General features: G+C 41.6%; 1 protein-coding gene across 1 annotated transcript; it reads right to left on the bottom strand.

Annotated features, from left to right (window-relative positions):
- Positions 1–636: 636 nt before the first annotated feature.
- Positions 637–26,181, bottom strand: LOC124263172 (28S ribosomal protein S9, mitochondrial-like). Its single transcript, XM_046697739.1, is given in 15 exon segments — positions 637–726; positions 961–1,039; positions 1,262–1,391; positions 1,393–1,432; positions 11,982–12,087; positions 12,845–12,887; positions 14,435–14,560; positions 14,705–14,780; positions 18,900–18,997; positions 19,851–19,930; positions 20,779–20,809; positions 22,362–22,424; positions 24,681–24,784; positions 25,231–25,366; positions 26,080–26,181. Coding segments are annotated over 15 exon segments (1,218 nt in total). The 5' UTR covers positions 26,173–26,181; the 3' UTR covers positions 637–713.
- Between the last annotated feature and the right edge of the window lie 1,633 nt (positions 26,182–27,814).

Here is a 27,814-nt window from a genome sequence, read left to right as displayed (position 1 = left end):
GGTTCCCCCAAGTTAGTGGAGAAATTCATCTTCGATGTAACCACATGTATATACATTATGATAACATATAGTGAGTGCTTTAAGTGAGTCTAAACTTTTGATGGGTAGTATAGGACAAGGAGAGCTCAATGACTCACGCAATCAGAGGTACAATAATGTCCGAGTAGCTAGGACTCCAGTAGGAGGTGAGGTGAAATTGGGTTTAACGTCGTACTTGAGAATATTTCGCTCATATGACGACGTGCATGCGTGTGTATGTGTACTAGCCCAGACTTAAGCTGGTTCATAGTGCTAGCCCACTGAGATACCATGCCAAAGTGAAGCATGAATACCCCACTCAGACACATTATACTGACTCCGAGCCGACCAGTCCTTGTTGTACCCATTAATGCCAAGCGCCAGGCAGGGACCAACAAGTACCATATTTTAACGTCTTTTGGTATGACGCAGTCGGGGATCGAACCCACGACCTTCCGCTCTCTGGGCGGACGCTCTAACCACTACACCACGGAGGCGGTCGACTCGAGTAGGAGTAGAGTATTTGAACAGGTGAGCAATTAAAACAGGCTTGGTTTTTTGTCATGTATATACAAGTTTGGGCTTCCTTAATAAACAATTTCATGAAAACAAGGACAATAAAACATGTGTACACTTTACTCTGGTTGAGTTACAATCTTGACTATCACACTCGCTCTCCACTTCACACATCAGGGTTATCTCTTTTTCCTGAAACAGACAAAATAGCATGGCTATGAGCTATACACTCCTTCAACATTGTAACACATTTCAAACACAATGCACCAAATATGTACATGGCAATTTTGTCCATGAAATAAATTTTGCATACTCACTCTGCTCCACCCAAACACTTGCTCAAAGAAACACCCTCTCTGGTCCACTCAAACACTCACTTGTTCTCTGTTCCACTCACTCACACGAGTTCTACATCCATGTACATACCATGTGAACTTCTTCCTTGCTTTGGCTTGACCTGGCTTCTTCCTCTCCTTCCTTCTTGGATCCCTTGTTAACAGCCCAGCTATAAGGATAAACCTTAGCATTACTCTAAGACAGAATGGATCACATAATATATAATATATATTTCAATAAAATATCTAATGCCAGGATTTATTTAACCTTGCTTGTAGCAAGTTATGTCAGTAAAAATTTCAAAATTTACAAAATAATTATTTCCCCAAATTGCCCGCCCAGGTCACTTCATCCATTACAAATCTGATGTCAGTATCAACAAGCTACTAACCAAGTCTCATTTTCTCCACCACATCTGGGCTGACAAAGCTGGTCAGTGCTCGTGCCAGTCCGAGACGAATTGCTCCGGCTTGGCTGCTAGGTCCACCGCCTGATACTTGACTTTCAATGTCAATTTCCCCCCAGCATGTTGACAAACTGGATAGGAAACATGAGCTGCTCTCTGAAAATATTGAACATTGTATCATGGTGATTAGTTACATGGACAGATCGTAATGAAATGTATCCTGTGTATAAATCACTTCCAGTTACATTTAGGAGCCTGGTGGTTTAAGTGTTCGCTTGTCAAGCTGCCAACTGGGGTTTGATTCCCCACATGGGTACAATGTTTGAAGCCTATTTCTGGTGTTGCCTGTGTGACATTGCTGGAATATTGCTAAAAGCAGCACAGGGATAAACCTACGAATTTGTTTGGGCGGGCCAATGCCCCACCTGGTTAAATGGGGGTGGGCCCCAATTCTTGATAGGAGGGTCCAAGTGCCCCACCAGGTTAATTTTAGGTGGGTCCCTTTTAGATTTGAGTGTTTGCAGTTTTCAGCTGAGTGTATTTACTTAATTTGTATGTTAATAAACTGTTTTAATAAGCTTGTAATTGATCATGACATGATCATTCGCGATCATGAAGAAAACCGAAACTGAAAATTGCCAAATGAAAGACTTTTAGAAACAGATGCTTTCATTGGCTTAACTTATTACAACAACCAATCAGGGATATTATTGCATGTGGATTAAAACTGGTGCACTTAAAAGTCTTTTGCGTGATTGTGGCGAAACGATAACAATATTTATTGCATTATATTTACTTAGGCCGCACTTGTATTTTTTTATGTCCACAGGACCTTAACTCAAAAGCGCATCATAGGTTTATCCCTGCCGCAACATAAAGGTTTATCCAGGCACTCAAACTCAATTTCAGTTACATATAGTGGTGTAAAGATCTGGGCCCACTTGCACAGAGCAATCTTAGTTACAATCAATCGTAGGACCCTACAATCAACTTTACAATCACCATACAATTGCCCTAATCCACTTGCACAAACCCGATCTTAGGGCGATTGTAAGCCGACATAGAGTTAAGATCACGATCTTAACTAAGATCAATCTCTTCAACGGTGGAGGTATGAATTTCTTAAACTCGACTCCTGTCTATAGTTGTCTGCAAGTGCGCATAGCATGCTGCGCAAATAAAAAGTGGAACTGGTTACTGCACACAACACATACGTCCCTCAAGGAAAAAATCCCATAAATCTTTGAAGGAAATGATTATGTGGAAGATAACATACATATTTCTACATTCAAACTGTCTTGATTTATGAACTAAGAATGTGATATTGCAATCACAAAAATACCTACCCATCTTTTATGAAAATACTGAAATACGAAAAAATACATCAATAAATTTGGATCTAGATTTAGTGACTTAATAATTATGAAAATTAAAACATAAAATATAAACAAAATTTCCTTATGATATAGCACCTAAATGTATGATTTGCTCATGTTTTTCAATGAGAGATTGTTTAGGATGCATTTGTTCGGGAGATTTGGAGTAAAATCCCAAATATAATAATATGAATAATAAATAATATTTCATGTGTGTAGTATGTGTTGTTAAATACCTATTCACAGTATGTTAAATATTTAACCAGATTTCGTTGATAATTGTTTTTTCTTATTGTGAAATTCCTTTTTACACAAATTTCAGATGCCTCTGCAAGTGTATTTATATTTAAAATGCATAGATTAAAAACCCTTGTTTCTCGTCGGACTCAATTTTAGATTTAGAATGAGAAAGAAACTTGTTTTGGCACTTTATCTAATTGTAGATTATTTCAATGATAAAATATAGTTGCAAGCAACGATGATGGCTCCTTGGCTTTAGTTTTATCTATTGTATAGTTCCCTCTTTAAAAGGCTGTATCTCCAGTTGTTCTTGGGTCTCTGGGTCAAAACAATTGTGAATAATTCATCTACCATATAAACTGTGCATATTTATGGTTATGGACTCAGTTATCCTTTGGATGTCTAGAGCTGATGGTTGGACCTCAGCTCTCTTGGGAGCAAACTACTCGACTTTTGAAAAACATGGCAAAAACTGACAAACTGTTTTAATATATTTGTATATTTTTATACTTATCATCTCAGGCCTCTCTCTCTTGCTTCCATTGGAGCGACTGTAAACTTTTTCCATGGCCTCCTTGTGCACTCCATGCTGCTCTCCTTAATTAGCTTCCTAGTTCTAATAAAGCTTGCAGCATGCTCCACTAATTGCCCACGTGACTACCTTGAATGATCATTCTCATCTTGGAGCCAACGTTGTAATCTGAGTAGTGGGGAGGCCGGGCGGGCATCCATCGCGTGAGATAGGATAAGTATATAAATATACAATTTACATTAAAATTTCCAAATTTTTAAACTTATCCAATCTCATGACTTGCACTTATTGCACGGTTGGACGGCGGGCCGCAGATTACCCTTCTGTCTGGACAGTGCGAACAGCTGGTCTTGGAGCTGTGTGGACTGATGACAACCGTCAAGGGAGGCCTGTTACGCATGCACGCAACTCCTATGCTTGTAGTGGGTTCTCCGCAACCACTTGGCTTACTAAGCACAACGACTCCCAGGGAGATGGGTGCTCCTGAGCGATGTGGTGTTCGGTCACAACCTTGTACAAGGCAAGGGATGCAACTCGGCAAGTAAGCCTCGCCTCGCCATGATTTACAAGGTACCCCCGTAATTAAAGTCTTGCGACTAGAATCGGGCCAGCCTCTGCTTCAAGAAGGCCCCCCAGACACCGACCGAGGCGGGTGAAAGAGAAACACAACTTCGGCATCTCCAAGGTTTAACGTTCAGTTCCGGGCAGCATCAAATTGACCCTCACTCCTTTGCCTAAGCTTAGTCAAAGGATGTGCCCGGCAACTTTGGAGGCAGAACGCAACGAAATCCACTGGAATTCGGGAGTGTCACACTTCACTGACGTAATTGCTCCGTGGAGTAGAGGTCAGTAAGCGTGAATGTCAAACACCTCTGCATCGTCATACTGATTGTGCCTCAGGTCCGTAGGGCCACACCTCTGCTAGGTGGCCGTATTCTGATGCCTTGGTATGGAGGCCAAGTGAAGTAGTTCTTAAACCCATATAATGAGAACAAAAGGTTGAGATCCAGTTCAACTTTTATTCAGTATATACAAGGAAGTAGTAACACGAATGCGGAACCGTCCCTCATCTGCGTTGTTGGGCCGATGTAAGCTGCTGAGCCAGTACAAGAGGTCCGAACTGGTGTAGTCCCTGGACATCCGTGACAGACAGGTCTCGCAGGTAATGTGAAGAGAAGACTGTATCAGAACGCCAGAAGCAACCTTCCATGATAGCGGTCAAGGAGCAGTTGCTATGGAGGACCATCGTCGAGGCTAGTGCACGAGTCTCATGAGGATTGGAAGCGGCTGGAGGAGGCAACCCTGCAAAGGTGTAGGCTCGCAGATCGTGGCACGCATCCAGAAGGCCAATATGGTCTGGGAACCTCAGTTCTTGAAGTGTTCGACAAGGGTATGAAGAGGCTCTTCCGTAGCCGTCGACGATCCATGGAGGCAGCAAGGGAAACGTGTAGAGCCCTAACAGGGCAGAGTGTCAAATCTTCATTATCATCAGGCCCAAGAATGGTGGACAACGGGGGAATGGTAAACATCCGGTCCGGTTGCCCTGGCAGTTGGTTTTTCGCAACGAAGTCCCAGCGGAGACCCAGGAAAGCCTTGCCATGCTTCTTCCACTCGAACCGCATCCGATTGACATCAAGCGCATGCAGTTCAGATATACGAGCAGCGGTAGCCAAAGCTACCAGGAAGAATGTCTTGAATGTCACTTGTTCGAAGTCCTTGTCTTCTAAAGGTTCATAATCTGTAGAAATCATATGACGAAGGATGACGGACAGATCCCAGGCCGGAGGTCTGAACTTCCTGGACTGGTCAGAGAGTCTATAGGAGCGTAGTAGACTCTGCAACTCGGGAACAGTGGAAATCTTCATGCCCGTGGTGGTAGCCAAAGCCGAGTTGATGGCGGCTAAGTAGGTAGCCAACGTAGTACCCTTGAGTTTCTTAGTAGTGTGGAGATGCTGGAGAAACTCAGCAACGACCTGAGCCGAGGTGGAAGTGGGAGATGCAATTCCCCTAAGCTTGCAATAGTCTTCAAACTTCTTCCACTTGTTGTCATACAAGGAACGGGTCGAAGTACGATGCGCTGAAGTGATAGCTGTGGCTACTCGGCGAGAGTAGCCCTTAGCTATGAGAGACCTCTGAAGATGCGTCAAACGTGTAGATTGAGAGTCTGAGGTGACCCGTGGCGCAGTTCCGAGTGAGGGTGAAGAAGTAGGTCGTCCCGCTTGGGAAGCGGTACTGGGTTTGGCTCTGCCAGGCTTCTTAGGTTGACGAACCAACTTCTTGCTGGCCAGAAGGTGCGACCAAAAGCAGTAGTATGTTGCTGGTGGCCAATAGTTTCTGTATTACTTTTGGTAGCAGAGCTGGAGGGGGGAACGCGTAGGCATTGAGACCCTCCCATGATATTGCCAACTCGTCGAGGTCCCAAGCCAAGGAGTCTGGGATTGGTGATACAAACTTTGGAAGTTGGTTGTTGAACCTTGTGGCGAACAGATCTATTTGAGGCCGTGATAACGGGTAGATCATCGACTGAAAGATCTGGGGCAGTAACTTCCACTCTGTCGGGGACGGTCGGTTGGATCGGGACAAGGCATCGGTGATCACATTTTTTACCCCGGAATGTGTCTGGCTCTGGCTACGATGTTGAGTGAGTCGATGAGATGGAAGAACCTGATCGCCCATTGTAGCAGATTCGCCGAGCCTGTCAAGCCTAGATGATATATATACCAAACCACTGTCGAATTGTCTGATTGGTTCAACAGACTGGTTGATTGAAGCTCTGTTGCCCAATGTGAGATGGCTTGAATTACCATCTTGAATTCCAGCTCGTTTATACCCGTTCGTCGGATGACCACAGCCCGGCCACTTGGTGGTCGAGGAAGTGAGCTCCCCAACCCATGAGGGATGCATCGACGAATAGGTGATGAGTCAGTGCAAAGGGCATCATAGGGACTCCAGCGCAAACATTCCGTTCGTCGAGCCACCATTGAAAGACTGGACGGCGGTTCTGGAAGGCAAATTAGTTTCTTGGGGTTGTCGGCTTGAAGGTGCGGACGCAGAAATCGCTGTATCGGCCAAAGTTGGAGCTGGCCTCTGTAATGTTAAGGCTTGAGCTGACGTCAGAAGGCCCAGTAGCTCCTGCCACTGTCGTAAGGTTCTTGCCTGAGACAGTCCTGGAGACAATGCATTGCTGAATTTTTATCCACCTGTCGTGAGTGTACATCCCTGAACATCATCCCCGATGAATTGGAGTTTCTGAGTTGGTATAAGAATTTTGCGATGTTCAACAGCCACTCTAACGGTCTGAGCATTGGTGGTGAACTGAGTGGCGGCAATATGATCGGATCCTATTGAGATGGATCAACAGCCACCCTAACCGTCTGATCCCTTGAAAGTGGAGGTGAACTGTAGCTGGCGAATCGGATCGATCCCATTGAGCCTGGATGCAATTTCCAAATGGTAGCTTTCCATTGGTAGTGATTCCCTCATTGAAAGTGGAGGAAGCTTCGCTGTTCTGGATGTATCGGTAATTGAAGACGGTAAAAGCCACAGCCAGATCTGGAAATCTGCAAATTGAGTGGACTTTCCATTGAAAAATTCCCGTTGAACACGTTGGTAGGGTGAACTGTGCAGTTCTACACTGTTTTAATGAGTCCTGGAGCTGTGACTTCTGTATCTTTAACAGTTCAATCGAGACTTGAAAGTGGGTTTCTTTATCAACTTTATTAGATACTTCTTGGATGCTACCATTGAAGAGGGAGTCAGTAAACCAAGGCTGGCGAAATCGCTCCTCCCATGAAGAGATGTTAAGGGGTCCATGTTGGCGAACAGCAAGAGTGTAGCCCAAAAAATGAGACAACTGATCCAGGACAATTTGGAACTAGTCCAGAGCTAAAGTCATGCTTCCTTGGATGTAAGCGTCTTGATCAGAGTAAGTATGCTCTAGAGCAGTGTTAACAGCCTCGTTTGCTTCAATCACGCAACTAATAGATGGCAACGTCTTTCTCACGGCCGAATCCATGTAAGCCAACTCTTGGTCCTCAATAAGGTAGAGCGAAGCAGCTCGTATGCCACACAGGGTTCCAATATCCTCATCAACTGTTGGAGCTGTAGAGATTTTTGTTAGGCCGTGGACATGAGAGGTAGAAGGATTATATCTGGGAGCAGAGAATCCGTAATTAATTCGTTTCAGGCTCTTGAAACCATCATTTAGTGTACTGGATAATTTCAGAATACAAGTTCGAGGTGGAAGGGTGATGGTAGACCAATCCCAGTTCCTAAGAGTATAAGAGTGATCCAGGTCATCTGATGAAGTACTCAAGGCAAGTTGGAGCTTCTCAACAATCCAAAGGAGTACCTGAGGTGTCTCAACTGCTGCAAAGCTACCCCAGGGGTAGATAACTCAGAGTGAGCGGGAGATGCAGGCATGGCTATTTGGACTGGATCAATCTCAGGAGGTGGACCAGAGGAAGAGCCAGGAGCTACCGAAGCCAGATGGGCTACAGTAGACGGCTGTATTTGGTTCCAGGCTGAGGTTATGGCCCTGATCATCATATTTAGATCCGGAGTCGCTGTAGGAGTGGAATTGTTATCAGGTTATCATGACTCAGCGATGATCCTAGAGTGAGTCGAAGGATTCTCAGAGCGTGTAGGCGGAACATCATAAGAGACTGTAGGCCTATTAGTGGTATCAGAGCAATGATCACCCGAACGTCGGTCAGAGGAACTGTATCGAGATCTCGACGTGGTAAGTACCGAAGTAGGTTGGTAAGCCGGTGATCTGGATTCCCTAGTATGGCTAGGTGATCCGGTATGATATGAAGAACTAGTCCGGGTCGCTGTAGTTCTAGTTGGTGATCTGGTTCTGATTGGAGCTCTGGTTCGACCATCTGAATAGGATCGGCCATGAGATGTGGATCTGTACTGTGATCCCGATTGGTCAGTGGCTCTGTAAGGTGATCTAAATCGTATAGGTGACCTGGGTTGGTAAATCTGGATTTGTAAAGTGATCTGGATCGATTCAATGCACTAACTGGAAACTGTGATCGTGATCTGGATCTATAAGGTGATCTGGATCGAACAGGTGATCTGGTTTGCAGTTGCGATCTGGCTTGATTTGGTGATCTGGATTGGTTAGGTGATCTACTTTGATGTTGTGATCTGGATCGGTTCGGTGATCTGGATCGGTCTGGTGATCTACTTCGATGTTGTGATCTGGATCGGTTAGGTGACCTAGATCGGTCCGGTGATCTGATTCGAAGTTGTGATCTGGATCCATTCGGTGATCTGGATCGGCTAGGTGATCTGGATCTGTCCGGTGATCTGATTCGAAATTGTGATCTGGACCCGTTTGGTGATCTGGATCAGTTAGGGGATCTGGATTGATCAGGTAATGTGGATCGTAGTTGTGCTCTGGATCGTGACGGCACGGTGATCTAGATCGTTGTGGTGATCTAGAATTATGTGGCGATCTGGATCGGCGATTAGGTGACGAAACCTGAAGTGTTGATTCATGATGAACGTCCCCCGGCGACCCTGTTGTAGCCAGCTCCTCCGGAACTGTGGGGGACAGTTGGCTGGTTGAACGCGGTTGGCCAGGCTCCAAACAAACTGAGACAGTCGAGGGGATATGTACCAATGATCTGGATGATGATAGTGTCGATCTAAGTTCCCCTGGTAGTGCAGATGGGACAACAAAGAATTGTCGATCACAACCAACCCGCAAGTGATCTGACGCTATGGAAGGAGGTGATTGATGCGTACATAATAGGTGCCGAACGTCCTCAGATAAGTAAGAATCTGATGAAGTGTCCATAAAATCCTCTTGAACCACAGACGTCGCTCTCTTGTGTTAAGGTACGATTTTCTGTCGCTGCAACTTGATACGTTTGGCGGGAGTGGGATTAGATTCTGTTAATTTCCTGTCCCTCTCAGCGATTCTCCGGGAGCACACACGAAGGTAGGCCTTAAAATCCTCATCTTTTAGTGAATTACACTTGCCACATCGTTTGTTCCAGTTACATTGTCAAATACAGTCACTGCAAGACGAGTGAGGGTCGAGGGACGAATAATTCGTCTTGCATTGAGCACAAACTTTCCTTTTCCATGACTGATTATCAGTTTTCCCCATGATGTTAGGGTGAAATAATGTCCCTAATATACAGCACGTCCACACAGTCGTGCGACAAGAAAGAGAATGATCATTCAAGGTAGTCACGTGGGCAATTATTGGAGCATGCTGCAAGCTTTATTAGGAACTAGGAAGCTAATTAAGGAGAGCAGCATGGAGTGCACGGGCGAATGAACAAGGAGGCCTATGGAAAAAGGTTTACAGTCGTTCCACTAAAAGTCGAAGCAAGAGAGAGAGGTGCAAGTCGTGAGATAGGATAAGTTTAAAAATATAACTGCCAAACGGTACTTTTTAGCGACTCGATATGTCCAGGCAAAATTGTTGGGAATCGATTGTGCATCTGTACAAGAGATTTGGAAGTGTTGGAACCATTAGTTCTTGAGATATTTGCTGTCAAACTTTGAAATTTTGGAATTAATTTTGAATTATCTCCCCTTTGCTATTGGGCCTAGAGCCTAGAGATTTTTAAGGGGAATATCTACACCTCGGTGCACATCTGTGTGATTTTTTGTAAGCGATTCAGAGCATTGGTTTAGGAGTTATGTTTGGTACAAAAATCGGCGGAATAATAAATAATAATAATAATAATAATCCGAACGATTACAATAGGTCTCCTGCCTAGAGGCAAGGAGCCCTATCTAAGACCAAATCAACGACACAAATGTGACCGACAAAAATACATGTGAGCTCAGCGATGTCACATCAAATACATTGGACATTGAAGACTCTACGCCAACGGCATAGTATGCAAAGGGAAACCACTCCCATCTTGCGTAAAAACTAAGATTAGCTGCCCTTGAGTTATTGCAAAGGTCAGGGCCATTGCTAATAGCATGCAGACGCCTTTCACTACTATCCTTTTGTTGATTATCAAGAAGGTATGTTGTTTCACTCTTCTTCCAACACTGAACCGGGTGGGAATAGTACTTTATGATATTGACTCATTAGTTATGTGGTTCACTACCGCAAATAACAATGTTTCTGACGTTAAATCGATGGTGACTTCTCTGTGTTGTTGAAGTGTCGAGGTGAATCATACACTTTTATGCAATATAAAAGCAATCTCCAAACGTAAAGCTGAGTATTTGCTGAAACAGACACTAACTTGAACCATTTTGCCACAGACTACAATGATCTTAGCCTACAATCGCTTTGTGCAAGAGGATGGCGATTGCAGCCAAAGCCTAAGATCGCGATCTTAAGGATTTACAATAATTGTAGCGCTAAGATCGTTCTGTGTAAGTGGGTCCTGGTAATCCAGGATTGTGCCCAGATACATGGCCCCTGATACAACACATCGATTTACTAACACTGTTTAATGATACATATCATTTGTTAAATGACAAGTTATATTGTGTACAACATAAAAAATGCTGAAAAAAACCCCTGTTCTACAACCATCTTTTTTTGGTGTGCTGTACAAAAGGCTGACTGACTGACTGAGTTTGGTTTTACGCCGCTTTTAGCAATATTCCAGCAACATCACGACGGGGGACACCAGAAATGGGCTTCGCACATTGTACCCAGCTGTACAAAAGGAGTAAGTGAGCATGATTCTGGGCCGACAGAAACAGGTTTCATACATTTTACCCATGTGGGGAATCGAACCCGCGTCCTTTACATGACAAGCAAATGCTTTAACCACTAGTCTACCCTACCATCCCTACTATAAATAGCACAACATTCAAAGAAATCTCCGGCCTACATATTTGTGTTCCACAATATCGAATGATTCAGGGTTGTGATTCAATTGCAAAAGAAGAATATCAACTTAAGAAATCTATGCGCTGTACCGCACCTCCAGGCCTGATAGCATATAATATATGACTGCACTGTGGCCCAACAATATCGTTAGAACTTCTACTTCAAACATTATCTATTGAGTGCTAAGTAATTTGTTGAATCCATTTATTGCTTTATATGTAAGCTGAGTCTTACACAAAGCATGAGATGCTCGGGACTTTTTCTCACCACATTCTGGGTGAAAGTTCTGATATGTTGACTACTTGATGGCATCATACCTGTGGAATCAACATGTGCAGAGCTTGTCTAAAATGTAACTGAAAACTAATCAACTAAATTTGAAACACCTTTGGCCGAAACAAAGAACTAAACCTGATAACCATTACAAATGATAAACCATGGAGGATTTATAATCAACTAAATGTGATTCTCTTAATGTGAATGAAGAAAAGGCTAACTAGAGCTAATTATCTACTCAGGGCCTCTAAGTCCTACAACATTGTGATTAAAAATAATTCAAGCCAAATAAAAGCCTGATCTATCGTTTCCCACCATATGAAATACTTTTAAACCACCTTGCATTTCAGGTGGACTCCTACCGATCGTTTTTTCCTACGACCGGACCAGTATGCAGTGAGTGGTTTGTGAGAGCAGTTTTATTGCAAAACCAAAATGTCTTCAGAAAAATACCTGTGCATGTTGAGAGTGAAATACTCCAAGTCTGAACCGTTGATGGTCACCTGCCCTGAACCATGTCCTTGTACGGTCACAGCAGCCACAGCGCTTTTACGATAACCTAAACAGAAGGTAAACCAATCCATTGTTCATTTGGCTGTTAGCATGTCGTTAAAGGCCACAATGACCAAAAAGAAAATATAATTGATACAGTATACAGTAATTGACATTAGCATCGATATATGTTGTTTGTTTGTTGTTTAAACCACTCAACAACATTGCAGCAATATGATGGTGGTTTATAAATAATTGAGTCTGGACCAGATAATCCAGTGATCAGCATCATGAACATCGATCTCTGCAAATTGGACACGTGTCAACGAGGTCAGCGAGCCTGTCCACACGATCCTGTTATTCGACTGTTATGACAAGCATGGGTTGCTGAAGACCAATTCTAACCCGGGTTTTGCAATTTGGATTATCGACAAATATCAGAGAAATAACTTTGAGCAAAAACGCCAAAACAAATCTGAAAGACATCAATATATTTCATACCACTGGTGAGTGGTGACATGTTTGGGCATGGGTTACTAACAAAACAGCATCCTGAACATAATTTAGAAGAAGCCTATGAATTAAAAATCTAATTTTGTGTATTGCATGAGAAAATCAAAACTTTTATGACAAATTTTATGTATGATACTATTGATAACACCATTTTCAAACAGAAAATCATCACTGGGTTGTCTGGTCCAGATTCGATTATTTATAGACTGCCGCCATGTGGCTGGAGTATTGCTGAGTGCAGGTAAAAATAAACTCACAGGATTTGACTACATATTTGTTTAAATCACTGACATAGGATCAACATCAGTTACCTTCAGCAGTCATAAAACTCCTCCCCTCTTTGTCAGTCTTCAGCTGCAACACATACATCAGTCAATGTAGTATTATCTTTCAAGTAACACATGAAGAGGCACTGGAAGTAAGGTGTGTTTAGGTAAAATCGCAACCATTACACTACTCGAAGTGAAAGAACAACTGAGTCTCTCATATGGAGGGTGGTGGGGTAGCCTAATGGTTAAAGTGTTTGCTCGTCACACTGAAGACCGGGGTTTGAATTCTCACGTTCTAGTGTTCCCAATCGTGATATCGATGAAATATTGCTAAAAGCGGCGTAAATACATACTCACTCACTCACATGAATATATTCATTCTGTTAGTGTTATGAACACAGGTGTCCTCCGCTGTGATACTGCTGGATTATTGCTAAAAGCAGCATAAAACCTTACTCACTAACTCACTCATACGGATATATTCATTCTGTTATGAACACAGGTGTTCTTCAATTTCTTCTGAGATAATCCTTTGACATTTTGGGGGCAAAACTTTTCAAGTATCTAATTTAAAAGTTCAATTTCTTCACTATATTTGGTTGTTTAAAACAGTATGCTAACTAAACAATCAAGCCATGTGGTATCAGGTACAGTCTTCCTGGTGTCAACATCTACAATCATTCAATGCCAAGATATCACTCACAGAATTAACAAGTAAACATATTTATTGAGCCATATTATCAGGTGCAATGTTATTGGTGTCACCATATATAAGTAATTCATAACAGAAAAACACTTGGATTAACCAGTAAACCTATTTATTAAGCTATATTGTCTCAGGTGCAATCTTCCTGGTATCAACTGGGTGGTGGGGTAGCCTGGTGGTTAAAGTGTTTGCTCATCACGACAAAGACCCGGGTTTGACTCCCCACATGGGTATAGGTCCGTCTCCTATTCTCGCTGTAAACACATTTTTTTTCTGAAATCGTCAATGCGCGGCACTTAGAGGTTGTTTACATCACCGACTTCCACTAGGAAGTGGCCCAAGTCTGTGAGTGATCAAAATCTTGCAGTGTCACGAATATTGGGGAGTTTATACCAACTTGGACATATCATTACTTTTACCCGCCTTTTCCGGCAGGATTGCTCTTACATACACTCAAAAACGTTAATTCCTGGTAATACCGCGAGAATGGGAGAAGCCTCGTTTCGTCAATGGCGGATGGCATTGTTTATCACCGGGCTCACGAGTGGTAATTCACCTGATGGATCGGGCAGCGGATAGATGTAGATGTTAGAGGAGAAGGCCCTTCATTTAAAAACAACAAGCATGAATACGATAAGAATTGTTTGTTATTTTTTCAGCTGATATCCGTAAGTACCGCGAGAATAGGAAACGCCTTCCTACAATGTGTGAAGCTCATTTCTTGCGTTCCCGGCCATGATATTGCTGAAATTTTGCTAAAAGCGCCATAAAACTAAACTCACACATTCCTGGTGTCAACATCTATATTCCTTCAATGCCAAGATAATACTCACTGGATCAACCAGTAAACATATTTATTGAGACAAATTGTGCAGCAATCTTCCAGGTGTCAGTGCATGTTCAAGTATTACTAGGATCATACTCACAGGTTTAATCTTGTCTCCAAAGCTCTGTCTGTTCAGCCGCTGCCGGAACTTCATGATGTACTTGGCCTCCTTGTGGGCAAGCGGATGTTCAACAAACCTGGTCATCAGCTTCAGGAACTGGCCATACTAAAGTAAAGAGGTAAGTGCTACATCTTATACCACACCATAACATCTCTAAGAAGAATCCTGGAATCTTATTGGTTTCCACATCATGTGACAAATTAATCCATACTATAACGGTCAGAATACACCAGAAAATGACAGACTTACATCTTGTTGGCTGATGTCCTCCATTACCCTTGCCTTCAAGGTGTCATAGCTGATCCACTCATTCTCATGGAGAGGTCTGCAGATAAACAGTACATGAGAGCCATGGTTACTTTATCATTGAAATATTTCTGATTATTGTCAAGGTTAATTTTTGAGCTTACCAAACAAAGGTACAAAAATTGCGACTCTCATTACTGTGTGGTATTCGATTTATCAACATATGACATGTACCCTTGTGCCCATCATTGAAAAATAATAATAATAATAATAATAAAAATACTTAAAACAATACACACTGCTAGGTAGCTAAAATTAGTCTGATGAGTCATTTAAAATGGCTATACTAACAGGGGTAAAAGAACATTTGGCACGTTTAGTTCTAAGTTTTGGCACTTGATATCTGCGGCCTGATGGCAGGAGGACATATTTCATGTTGAGGGCATGTGTTGGATCGGCTACTACTTTGCTAGCAAGGGAGAGAACTCTGTTGTGGTGGATGTCATCTAGCCTGGGTACAGGTGTCCCGGCAATCTTGCTGCTGATGTTCAGGATCTTGTTCAGCTTGTTCCTGTTTTTTCACTGATAGAGAACCATACCAGACTTGTATGGAGAATGTCAGGACACTTTGTATGAAACACCTGTAGTATGAGAGCATTATTCTTGTCTCCACTTGGAAAGATCTGAGATTGCGCATGAGAAACAGTCTCTGCTGGCACTTGGTGCAAGGCGTTGGTGTTGGTTGGCGTTCCAGTTGAGCTTACTGTCTAAGACAGTGCCCGGATACTTATACTCTGTGATGCTCTCAACTACCGTACCATTAATTGTCACGGGATGTAATGCCTCTTTCTTCATGTGAAAGTCTATTGCCATCTCTTTGGTTTTAGATACATTCAACTGTAGGTAGTGTCTCTCACCAGTCTGTAAAGTCTGATATTTCTGTTCGGTAGTTGTCCTCAGCACCAGTTATGAGAGCAACAAGAGAGGCGTCATCAGCAAATTTGACCAGGGAGCAATCGGGTTGCTGAGCAGAGCAGTCGTTCGTGTAGGTGGTGAATAACAATGGGGACATCACACAACCCTCTGGGGCGCCAGTGTTAGTGGTTTAGATGGATGAGTGGACGTTATTCACTCGTACAAACTGCTGGCGTTCTGTTATGAAGTCCGATATCCACAAGACATGTTTGGAGTTGACGTTTGTGTCAATAAATGTCATATGTATTTCTAAATGCACCAAGTGCTTTCAAAATTCTTCAGATTTGTGTCTGAATAATCGTTACTTGTTCACACAACAACAGGGTGGTGGGGTAGCATAGTAGTTAAAGCGTTCGCTGGTCACTCTGATGACCCGGGTTTGATTCCCCACATGGGTACAATGAGTGAAGCCAATTTCTGGTGTCCTCCGCCGTGATATTGCTGGAATATTGCTAAAAGCAGCATAAAACCTTACTCACTCACTAACTCACTCATACAGATATATCCATTCTGTTATGAACACGGGTGTTCTCCAATTTCTTCTGAAATAATCCTTTGAAGTTTTGGGGGCAAAACCTTTAAGTATCTAATTTATAAGTTCAATTTCTTCACTATATTTGGTTGTTTAAAACAGTATGCTAACTAAACAATCAAGCCATGTGGTATCAGGTACAGTCTTCCTGGTGTCAACATCTACAATCATTCAATGCCAAGATAACACTCATTTAATTAACAAGTAAACATACCGGGAATCCTGGTATTTAAGCCCTGTCGTTATTAACCCCATGGGTTTAATAACTTGAAATTTAAGCCATAAATTTGAAATTACTTTTAGAGTGATCTCACTGCTGAGATGGGCTCACTACTGGACACGATAAGAACAGATTTACCCTGGTCTTGGGCATTTGCATGGATGGTCATATTCTCAAAGTTATGGTGATCTTAAAAAATCATGTGAATGTTCCAAAATGCGAAGTCCCCCAAAATATTGAACTTTTTGTTACAAAAGGTGGATCAATGACCGAAGCCCTGATTCCAATGCAACAGTTTGAATTTTAAAAGAGTTCTCTCAAATTATAATAGTTATGTTGAAAAAATGATTGTATTTGCTCACGGAATAACATTTGTTCCATTAAAACTTAAAAAGAACGTTTTGTTATATTTTACCTTCTCTCGAATTTAACCCCAGCTCTAATTTCATAAAAAATGTTTCTTAGATGAAATAGGTCAAATTCGAAATTAATCCCAGGGCTTAAATCTTGCATATATTGAGCCATATTGTCTCAGATGCAATGTTCCTGGTATCAGTGGGGCAGTGGTATAGTCTGGTTTTTAAACAAAGACCCGGGTTCAATTCCCCACATGGGTACAATGTTTGAAACCCATTTCTTGCATTCCCCACCAAGATATTGCTGGAATATTGCTATAGCAGCGTAAAACTAAACTCACTCACTCACACAACAACATTCAATAAAAGTTATATTTAAAATACTACATCAATAATCTCTGTGTAATGAGTGTGAATACTTTTATGAAACTGATTGTAATTAAAGATTATGTGCTCATGTTCCAAGTATGTTTAAGATCAATACTTCATTAATCTATGGCAGCAGACAGGCCAATCTTTCAACTCTGATAAATTTAGAATACCAGGGAGCAGCTGGTTTTGTGTGGTGCAACTAGGTTTTCAAGTCAATATGTGTCTGATGCAAATTCCAGCCCTTAAATGAAGCCCTACTTTCCACATTGAAGGTATTCAAATCCAAGTCAATAGCTGAGAAACCAGCCCTCTTCTGTTGAAAAAACCCAGAACTCTTGGGCAAGAATTGTGTCAGACTATATATTTACTGGAAGGAATTTAATATTTTTTCAAGGTAGACATCCCTCTATAGAATTCCGGGTCAGAAAATGTGACCCCAGCAGCCTATCCTGACCATAACGGGGTACTACACCAACAGAGTGGTCAGTGAGTGAGTGAGTTTCGTTTTAAGCCACACTCAGCTTTATTCCAGCTACATGGCGGTTGTCTGTAAATAATCGAGTCTGGACCAGACAATCAAGTGATAAACAGCATGAGCATCGATCTACGCAATGACATGTCAACGAAGTCAGCGAGCCTGACCACCCGATCCCGTTGGTAGCCTCTTACGACAAGCATTGGTTACTGAAGATCAATTCAAACCCAGTTCTTCACGGGTGGGTGGTCAGACTCAAAGACATGGTTGATTCCATGTTTTCATATTCAAATATAATACACAACATTTATAACTAAAAACTCTTATAACGAACTGACATATATGACGAAATGGTCTCAGACACTTGCTAAATATTTCAGTCAAAATGCCTATACCGAACTAAAGGTGAGGTGAAATTGGGTTTAACGCCGTGCTTGAGAATATTTCGCTCATATGACGAAGTGCATGTGTGTGTATGTGTATGTGTGGCTGCTTGTACTAGCCCAGACTTAAGCTGGTTTTATAGTGCTAGCCCACTGAGATACCATGCCGCAGTGAAGCATGAATACCCCACTCAGACACATTATACTGACTCCGAACTGACCAGTCCTTGTTGTACCCATTAATGCAGAGCGCCAGGCAGGGACCAACAAGTACCATATTTTAACGTCTTTTGGTATGACGCGGTCGGGGATCGAACCCACGACCTTCCGCTCTCCGGGCGGACGCTCTAACCACTACACCACAGAGGCGGTCCCGAACTAAAGTGGTTTCTTTGACTTCGTTATTAACTCAGTATACTGTTTTGTGCATTGACATCCATAATGTCTAACATCACTAGATCAATGATTACAACTGTTTGTGAGTACTGGGGATCTCTTCTACGACAGTCCTCGCAAGGTAGGAATTGGCCCCCAAGGCAGCTTTTATCAACCTGTCAACAACCAGGACACCTGCGCTATCACCCATTATCAGCCATTCCTCTCAGGTGCTTGTATCCCGTTTCTTGTTGTTGTTCAACAAGTGAGTGAGTGAGTATGGTTTTACGCCGCTTTTAGCAATATTCCAGCAATATCACGGTGGGGGACACCAGAAATGGGCTTCACATATTGTACCCATGTGGGGAATCGAACCCGAGTCTTCGGCGTGACGAGCCAACACTAAACCACTAGGCTACCCCACCGCCCCTGTTGTTGCACAAAGTTTGAATCACTGAAACCTGAAAAGTCAAAGGATGTAACATCTTGAATTAGAACAAAGGTACTTACAACTTCTTTGCCTTCTCTTCAATCTCGTGAAACAAGGCACCCAGTTTAAGGAGTTTGTCTTCTTCTTTCTTCAGAACCTCAAGCTTCCATGTTACTTTCTGAATCAGACATAATCGCATATCACAGATATTTAGTTAGATGAGGACAAACCTTATTGATGAACAACTTCTTTATTCCGGCGATGTGATATTTCGATACAGATTCTTGTATCGTTGTCAAGCAGGTCATACAAGAATCTGTATCGAAATGGTGCATCACCAGAATAAAGAAGTTGTTCTTCCATACAGTATGTCCTTATCTGACTCTCCAAATTCTAAAAATGCCTCTCAAAAAAGTTAATATTTAGTTGTCAGGCACCAGTGACACACTTGTAAATGGACAAAATATAGTACCCATGTAACTAACTTGATGGTGAGCCAAAGCTTTAACCGCTGGGCTACCCCACAGTAGTGCCATCACCTCTGTGGTGTAGTGGTTAGAGCGTCCACCCGGAGAGCGGAAGGTCGCGGGTTCGATCCCCAACCATGTCATACCATAAGACATTAAAATATGGTACTTGTTGGTCCCTGCCTGGCGCTCTGCATTAATGGGTACAACAAGGACTGGTTGGCTCGAGTCAGTATAATGTGTCTGAGTGGGGTATTCATGCTTCACTGCGGCATGGTATCTCAGTGGGCTAGCACTATAAAACCAGCTTAAGTCTGGGCTAGTACAAGCAGCCGCACATACACACACATGCACTTCGTCATTTGAGCGAAATATTCTCAAGCATGACGTTAAACCCAATTTCACCTCACCTCCTAAGACATTGTCTACGATCAAAGTTAAGAATTCTTAGGGCTACAAACGTTCTGAGAATAAGGGCCTGCTGGAGTCATATGCTAAATACACTGGGACCTAATATCATCAACAAAACCCTGATCTCCTGTGTTTCACCAACAACATACTCACGTAGAGAAGCTCATAGAACTGGGGCTTGCCGGTGTAGAAGAATGCATGGAAAGGCCGTCCATCCATCCCGAACTGAGCATCTGAGTGAGAGAAATGTCATGACAGACTCTGGGAAGTTTGTGTCGTCAAATGTGGGATGACAATTACATGTTTTATTTCTTTGACAAGCTACAAATCTTGCTCGTGGAATGCAGGTGGAAATCTTGAAGAGTTCAATGTTTTTGTCAAATAAATATACATGCTATGTTCACGTCGTGTTAATTCTTCAAAAACTATCAATGGAAACTAACAATCACACTTATTTCACATCGGTTGTTTATTGTTAATGCTGCACTCAGAACTATTCAGGTTATATGATGGCAGCCTGTTGGTAATGTAACTTGGACCAAGCAATCCAGTGATTGACATCATGAGCATCTACCTATGACATTCATCAACCTGATCTTAGACAGCCTGACCACCCATTCGTCACTGGTTAAGACAAGCATGGGTTGCTGAAACCCAGCCCAAGCCTGGAATCTTCATGGAGCTCATTGTTAAAGACCAATTTTGACACTTATCCAGAGGTACAGATAAGTTGCGTATCTGCGTAAATTACACAAATATTTATGTGAAAACTCAATTCCTATTAAGCCTATTGCGTACAAGTACACTTGAACTATTGTAAATACTCAATAAATGTGATGAGGATACCCAATTGAGATGAACACAAGTGAGTACATAGCTCAATAACCCAAAAAGTTATCTGTAGCTCTGTTATCATTACCTCTCGCCATGTTCCCATCCAATCAAGTTGGTTCCACGGTGATTGATTTCATTTGGGTCAAGCGCTTTACTTAGTGCCGCAGAGCGAACCAGCCTCACGTACAAGAGACGCTAAGCCATCTCGTGTACACATTACGTCTCTGACTTATGATATTCAACTTACCTTTTCGTTTAGGAAAGACTTTTTGAGGTGGCTGAAAGAGTAGTTTAAGAAAGTGATGATCACAAATGAGGAGACATATTATTATTATATGATATTTATATGATATTTATATAGCGCACATATCCAGGCAACTAGTGCTTGCTCAAGGTGCTGGTATTTTTCGCCTCGATCATTGGATGTCAGTCTCAACAGCACATCGTGTTATCAAACTCAACTCCCTGGGGAGTATACAACTCTTGCAGCCACTAGGCGCACCGAGTTATTGTGGCCTTCTCATCCTAACGAGGTACCCATTCACAGCTGGGTGGACTGGGACACATAGTCACAGTACTTTGTCCAAGTTCACTGCACGTTGCTGTACCCGCAACTTGGTGTTTGCACGTATTCATGTGGCCACCATCTGGTCATGTACCAACAGATTCGTGGGTTCTTTTAAGTGCACAGGGATGTGTACTGTACACTAGGGGTTGTGACAACACTGAAAGAGTCTGCACACAAAGTTGACTCCGAGGTTTTTACACCCGGTCACAGGTGGGCTCGATTCCGACACCTAAAGCTCGCTGGATCACTAGCCTGGCACTTTCAGTATGGTTAAGCTGTTATGTGGTGGCAATGTTTTATGATATTCAGTGAGTGTCTGAGTGAGTTTGGTTTTGCAATAATCAAACCATATGACAGGAAGTAATACCAAGCAAATTGATACCTTGCTCATTGTATCAGTATGGGAGAGTGGGTTAGTTTCACACCACCTTTACCAATATTCCAGCAATATCATGATGGGGGACACCAAAATGGGGCTTCACACATTGCCCCAATGTAGGGAATCGAACATGGGTCTTCGGCGTGACGAGTGAACACTTTAACCACTAGGCTACCCCATCGCCCTTCAGTATGAGCAACAGAAACAAGGCCATGAAGCTAACACTTAAAGTTAATAAGTTTAATCACCAGACCACCCACTATTCATTACATTACAGTAATACAGAGCACAAGATAAGCTGTGTATTCACAAAAATATGCTAAACATATCATCATTACTCAATTAATTAGTATATGAAAATATGCATGAACTCTATTTTATGATATTACACTCAGAGTGAGTGAGTGAGTGAGTTTGGATTTATGTCGCTTTTACCAATATTCCAGCAATATCATGGCGGGGACACCAGAAATGGGCTTTACACATTGCACCCATGTGGGGAATCGAACCTGGGTTTTCGGCATGACGAGCAAATGCTTTAGCCACTTTGCTACCCCACCTCAACCGAGATGAGAAAGAAAATCCAGATTGCAGGGTAATAATAATGTAGTCCCATGTGTATTCACATGGGAATAGGATTTGGGCTCACTATGACTTATCAGCATTATCATTACTGGTTCAAGACATGATGATGATGATGATGATGATGATGATGATGATGTAGAATACATACAATAGCATTTTCCTAAACATCAAGAAGCCTATCTTGTCATATATATAATACAGATATGTATAATGGAACTGGCTCATGTCAGGTAAATTTCAATCCATTAACTTTGTAAAGCTTCCATTTCTAATGTAAGAGGACAGAAAGAAGTCCCACCTTCATCAGAGGTCTTGAAGACTGGTCATACAGTCCTGATGGCAGCAGGTACCGGATCGATTCCTGAAAATAACACAACATCAGTTTTTATGAGCATGAAATTCAAAGAACAATATCAAAATGGTCAAAATCAGAAATGATCACCATGGTAACAATGGTCAAACAAAAAGTAACAAACCAATATGATGAAAAAAGTTGCATGGGGAGAGACTGAATTGTTTCACTGCTGCATTGTGACTGAATTGAATTGATTAGCTGCTGTATTGAGTTTGAACTGAATCCACAAAGAATTCATAATGTTACAACCTGTCACAACCTGGTAGTTTACAATAGGCTTACGAATGTCATAACACTACGAAAGCTTTGTGAACTGTGACAAAGAGCTGTATTAACATGGTTAAAGGTGGCACTACAATGTCAGGAGCTCTCTCACCTTGCATATCAACATACCGATATATGAGGACATCACAATCCTACCAGATTCTTTCGGTGCATACCCGCTTCGCATAAATTTCCTGCTAAATATTTCCCCAAACGCCTAATGAGCAGACATATCAGTACGCCTAATATCTATAATCACTGAACCGTGGAGTCTCACTGGAACAGGCTAAGTTCCCAAGTGAGGGTGTCCCTTCTCCCAGCACTCCATTACTTCTTAAAACAACATAAATGAAGCTAAAGATGTTAAAGAAGCTTTAGGTAACTTGGAGATAAATTTAGAGCAGGATATGTGGAAATATATCAGACAGGCTATTTTTACCATGTTACATTATCGCAATGGCGAATGTACAAGTGTCAGTATCTTTCATACATCGGCGGATACAAGTACCAAGTAAACAGAAATAAAATGAGACAGTATATTAGCGCTGTACCGAATTTCGCTGTTAAGGTACTGTAAAACATTAAGTCTTGTATTCTTTGACCTGAATGCAATCAATTATCAATTTACACCTATTAACACATATACAAATGTATATGGACAATCGACAATATTGTACAAACAGTTTCAAAAATGATTTCTTTGACCTGGGTAGATGAGGGCCTGTGGGATAAGCTTGAATGGAACCACTTTGCAGACTGAGACGTGCAAAACAACCGATTGAGACGTGCAAAAGATAGACTGGTTGCCGGTGAAATCGAAGTGATGCACAACATAGACTCTGTTGCTCATCTTCTTGGTGATTGGGAGTGAATGTGACTGAATGTATGACATGAGTATGACATGTGTTAATGACAGAAACTGTATGTTGTATAACTCATCTACTATGTGTGATTGAGTGGGACATGTGTTAATGATATGTTAATGATGTGTATAAAGTATTAAATATATATAAAAAGGTCCCTTGCATTTTGTCATTCTTTGAACACCCCTCTGATCACTACATGTGGACGCTCCCATTCCCACTTCACCTACTCCTTAGTAATCATCCAGGCGTTACATACCCACATTGCCTAAAAGATTTTCCGTACCTAATGGGTTAAAATTAGGCGAAGTGAGAGGACACCATTCTTTCATACTGCTCTATTTACTCTGCTATGATGACCACGCGATTATTATACGTAAGCAGTCTAATGAGAAATTTGACAAACCTACAGTTGTTATTTAACGAAAACGGGACAATAAATGATGAACACAAGTTCCAATTCTAGGAGGATCATCACATTATGTGTTTTTGACATTATATGTTTTTGGTAAGCAATGTTTTCTCACGCTGTAAACAAAGTGTGTCTTAAACACTGTAAATACTTGGGTGATGACATGTGTTTATGATAAGATTGTTATTAATAACTATAAGTTATTGCAATGTTTCACAGCTGATGATTAACCAATAATACAATAAATGCTTCTAACGCATTTGTAAACACATAAGACGAAGATATACAACGGATGCTTTTTATTACTATGTGAACTGAAATACTGGTATGCTACTTAATCCATATAAGTTTTTATAACATGATTAACTTGATTTCTTGATATACTATTTCTGATGACATGAAGATATTTGATCGTTGGGGAAACTGTATGTCAAACATTATGACCACCAGATTATCTCACTAATACAGTGTTATAGGGTGGTCGTTGTTGTTTAACGCTACACTCAGCAATATTTCAGCTATATGGCAGCAGTCTGTAGATTATCAAGCCTCAACCAGACAATCCAGTGATCAACAGCATGAGCATGATGAACATCGATCAACGCAATTGGGATATGATACAGTGTTATAACAAGCATAACAAGTTATCATGGTTATAAGTTTTATTGGAACTGCCCTAAACATGACTGCTATTTGCTATGCAATGAAACTTTGCGCACATACCTTCACATCTCGGTCTGTGATATGGTCCGGGTCAAGGCCCATTATATTTGCAAGGTGTCGTTTTCCAATTTCATAGTCAGCTGTCTCCTTCTTCAACATTTCATCTGAAAAGATGATATGTACGATATTACAACTATATGGCGGCGGTCTGTAAATCATCGAGTCTGGACGAGACAATCCAGTGATCTACAGCATGAACATTGATCTTTCCAAATGGGATACAATGATATGTGTCAACCAAATCAGCTAGTCTGACTACCCGATCCTGTTAGTCGCCTCTTACGACAAGCATGGGTTGCTGAAGACCAATTCTAACCCGGTCTTCACGGGTCACCCCTCTGTATACACAGTGTAGGTTAGTCTTTGTTTAGCCTTATTGCAAGAGTCCAGGCAAGGAAACAACAAACATCAGCTGTTAATGTTTTTGAGATCAAACCAATGAAAGTTTCTTTACCTATAAAAAAACACAACAGCATCGAAATCCTGAAAAAGTAGCATGCTAAAAATGGTAACTGAAATTATTCCAGTTGAATATGTTAATGTTATGTACCATGAGCTTGAGCTCTTTCCATGTATGCTTTCATAGCTTTGCTAATCTTTTCTGCTTTTGTTGGAGTTGACGTGTTGAATGCTTTAGATGACTTTGGGCTGTCAGAATCTAATGTGCAGCTGTAGTGAAGTTGTCTCTGAAATGTAAGTACTTAGCAATTAGCAGTGATGAGGCTAAACATGCTAAATAGTGAGCCATACATTTGCAAAACTGCATTTTACCTCGGGATAAACACATTAACTGTACAGAGTCTAGTTATTTTCAGCAACAATTTAGTTACATGAGCTTTTAAACCCAAAATAAAATCTGCAGACTGGTTGGACTAACCAATGGTAGTTTAACAATGGTTGACATTGGTTTAACCAGGGCACACTGATGCTCAAATGTATATCTGCCTGTTAATTTTGTGTTGTCATTGCAAACAAATACTCTACATATTGTGATTATTTCCTGCATAATAGTAGTTCGCGTTTTGTTCGCTATATCCACGTTACATACCACAAGCAGGTCCCAATATCATTATATTATTAGGCTATATATGTATATTGCCACTATGCAGTTCATCGCACAAGAGTTTCTGTTTTCCACAATCCACATTGCACCACATGCTATGTCAACTGTTATGGCCAAATCCCTAAAGGTGCAAACGGTAATATCAGTAGATGGCGACAACAATGATGTTCTCAGTTTACACACAACAGGAAAAAGGACACTCTGTGAGTGTCACAGTGTGACATGCCCTATCTGAATCACTGCGAATGAATCGATATTAACATCGTGCGAAATGTATAGGGAAGTTAAAACGCATATTGGCCTGAAACATTAAAAACCCAGTAGTTCCGAACTTACTGGTAGTACATCAGACACGATGACTCTCCAATTACTCAATAAGGCCTGATTTGTCAAAACGACATGCCGAATTCGGCCCATGTGGGCGGCCATTTTGAACGGGAGCGGTTATTGTGTTAAGGGAGCATACATTGTTGCTAGCTGAATGTTACTGTTGGCGCTGAGATGAGCGGCGAACCAACATTTGATACGTTATTTCAGGTGGGGTCCTTTGCAGATTAACCTGTAAAGTAAATATAAACGATACCAATATGGAATAGAGATTGCAAGTGATGTACAATGCACTCAGTGCAATGTATTATTGTTAGTGTTATTATTTGTATATATTTTAAAAAGTTACAAACTGTTTTTTCAATACAATTTTGGTACAGACCAGTTGTTTCACTGTACATTGCTGGTTTTTTGGGAATAGTAAATGTACAATTTATTAACTCTCATTACTGTACAGCGTGTTCCCATTTCTGGTATCCTCCGCCGTGATGTTGCTGTTGCTTAAAGCGGCGTAAAACCAAATTCAGTCAGTCAGTCAGTACATCGTGTTCAAGTCATAATTTTGCTGCAATATTACTAATGAAATTTTAACCTACTTAGAGGTGAGGTGAGGTGAAATTGGGTTAACGTCGTGCTTGAGAATATTTCGCTCATATGACGACGTGCATGTGTGTGTATGTGTATGTGCGGCTGCTTGTACTAGCCCAGACTTAAGCTGGTTTTATAGTGCTAGCCCACTGAGATACCATGCCGCTGTGAAGCATGAATACCCCACTCAGACACATTATACTGACTCCGAGCCGACCAGTCCTTGTTTTACCCATTAATGCCGAGTGCTAGGCAGGGACCACCAAGTACCATATTTTAACGTCTTTTGATATGACGCGGTCGGGGATCGAACCCGCGACCTTCCGCTCTCCGGGCGGACGCTCTAACCACTACACCACGGAGGCGGTCCTAACCTACTCAGACACTCAATTGAGCATTATTATTTGTCAAAACGGCAACAAAAATCATAGTACAACACATTCATCACTGATGTATTCCACACAAGCAGACAATATTAATCAGAAGACCAATTCTAACCCAATTCTAACCCGGGTCAATAATACATTGAATTTCTCTTTACTGACGATGTAATCCAAATATTTTGATTTGGATCGAGAACTGTCAATTCTATGTACGAAATAAAAGAATTGAACCTGATGTACGAAAGTGAGATGACTATTAAGAAATGTTAAACGTATATTAAAATTGCTACTTTTCTTCATTAAAGGGAGCGGTGGGGTAGCTAATGGTTAAATCGTCCGCCTAAGACCTGGGGTACAATGTGTGAAGCACATTTCGGGTGTTATCCGCCATGAAATTGGTGGAATATTGCTAAAAACGGCTTTAAACCATACTCACGCACTCGTCATTATAAAGTGAAAGAGAGCAGTAAGAGATTTTACGTGCGCTTCAAATTCTCAGTCATGCGATTTCAGCATAAATGGATTGTATTCTCGAGGCATTAAATCAACCCAAATGCACATGGTATCACGATCCGATTAACATACAGAAGAGGGCATGCAACAGAATCCCCTTTCAGTAGGCCAGATATATCGATTCTACACGTCCTCGCTGAAGAATCTTAGTAAACCACTTAAAATATCAGAGGGAAGTTTCCCAATGAAGAAGTACCCATGTCAACAATCATCTCTGCAAATCATTTGCCAAATACGATAAATTTTGCGACTCGCTCATC

This window comes from Haliotis rubra, unplaced genomic scaffold (assembly GCF_003918875.1).
Source record: "Haliotis rubra isolate DU_JTF1 unplaced genomic scaffold, ASM391887v1 Scf87, whole genome shotgun sequence".
Classification (NCBI taxonomy): domain Eukaryota; kingdom Metazoa; phylum Mollusca; class Gastropoda; order Lepetellida; family Haliotidae; genus Haliotis; species Haliotis rubra.
The sequence above is the reverse complement of the archived record's forward strand: the minus strand, read 5'-3'. Positions and strand labels throughout refer to the sequence as shown.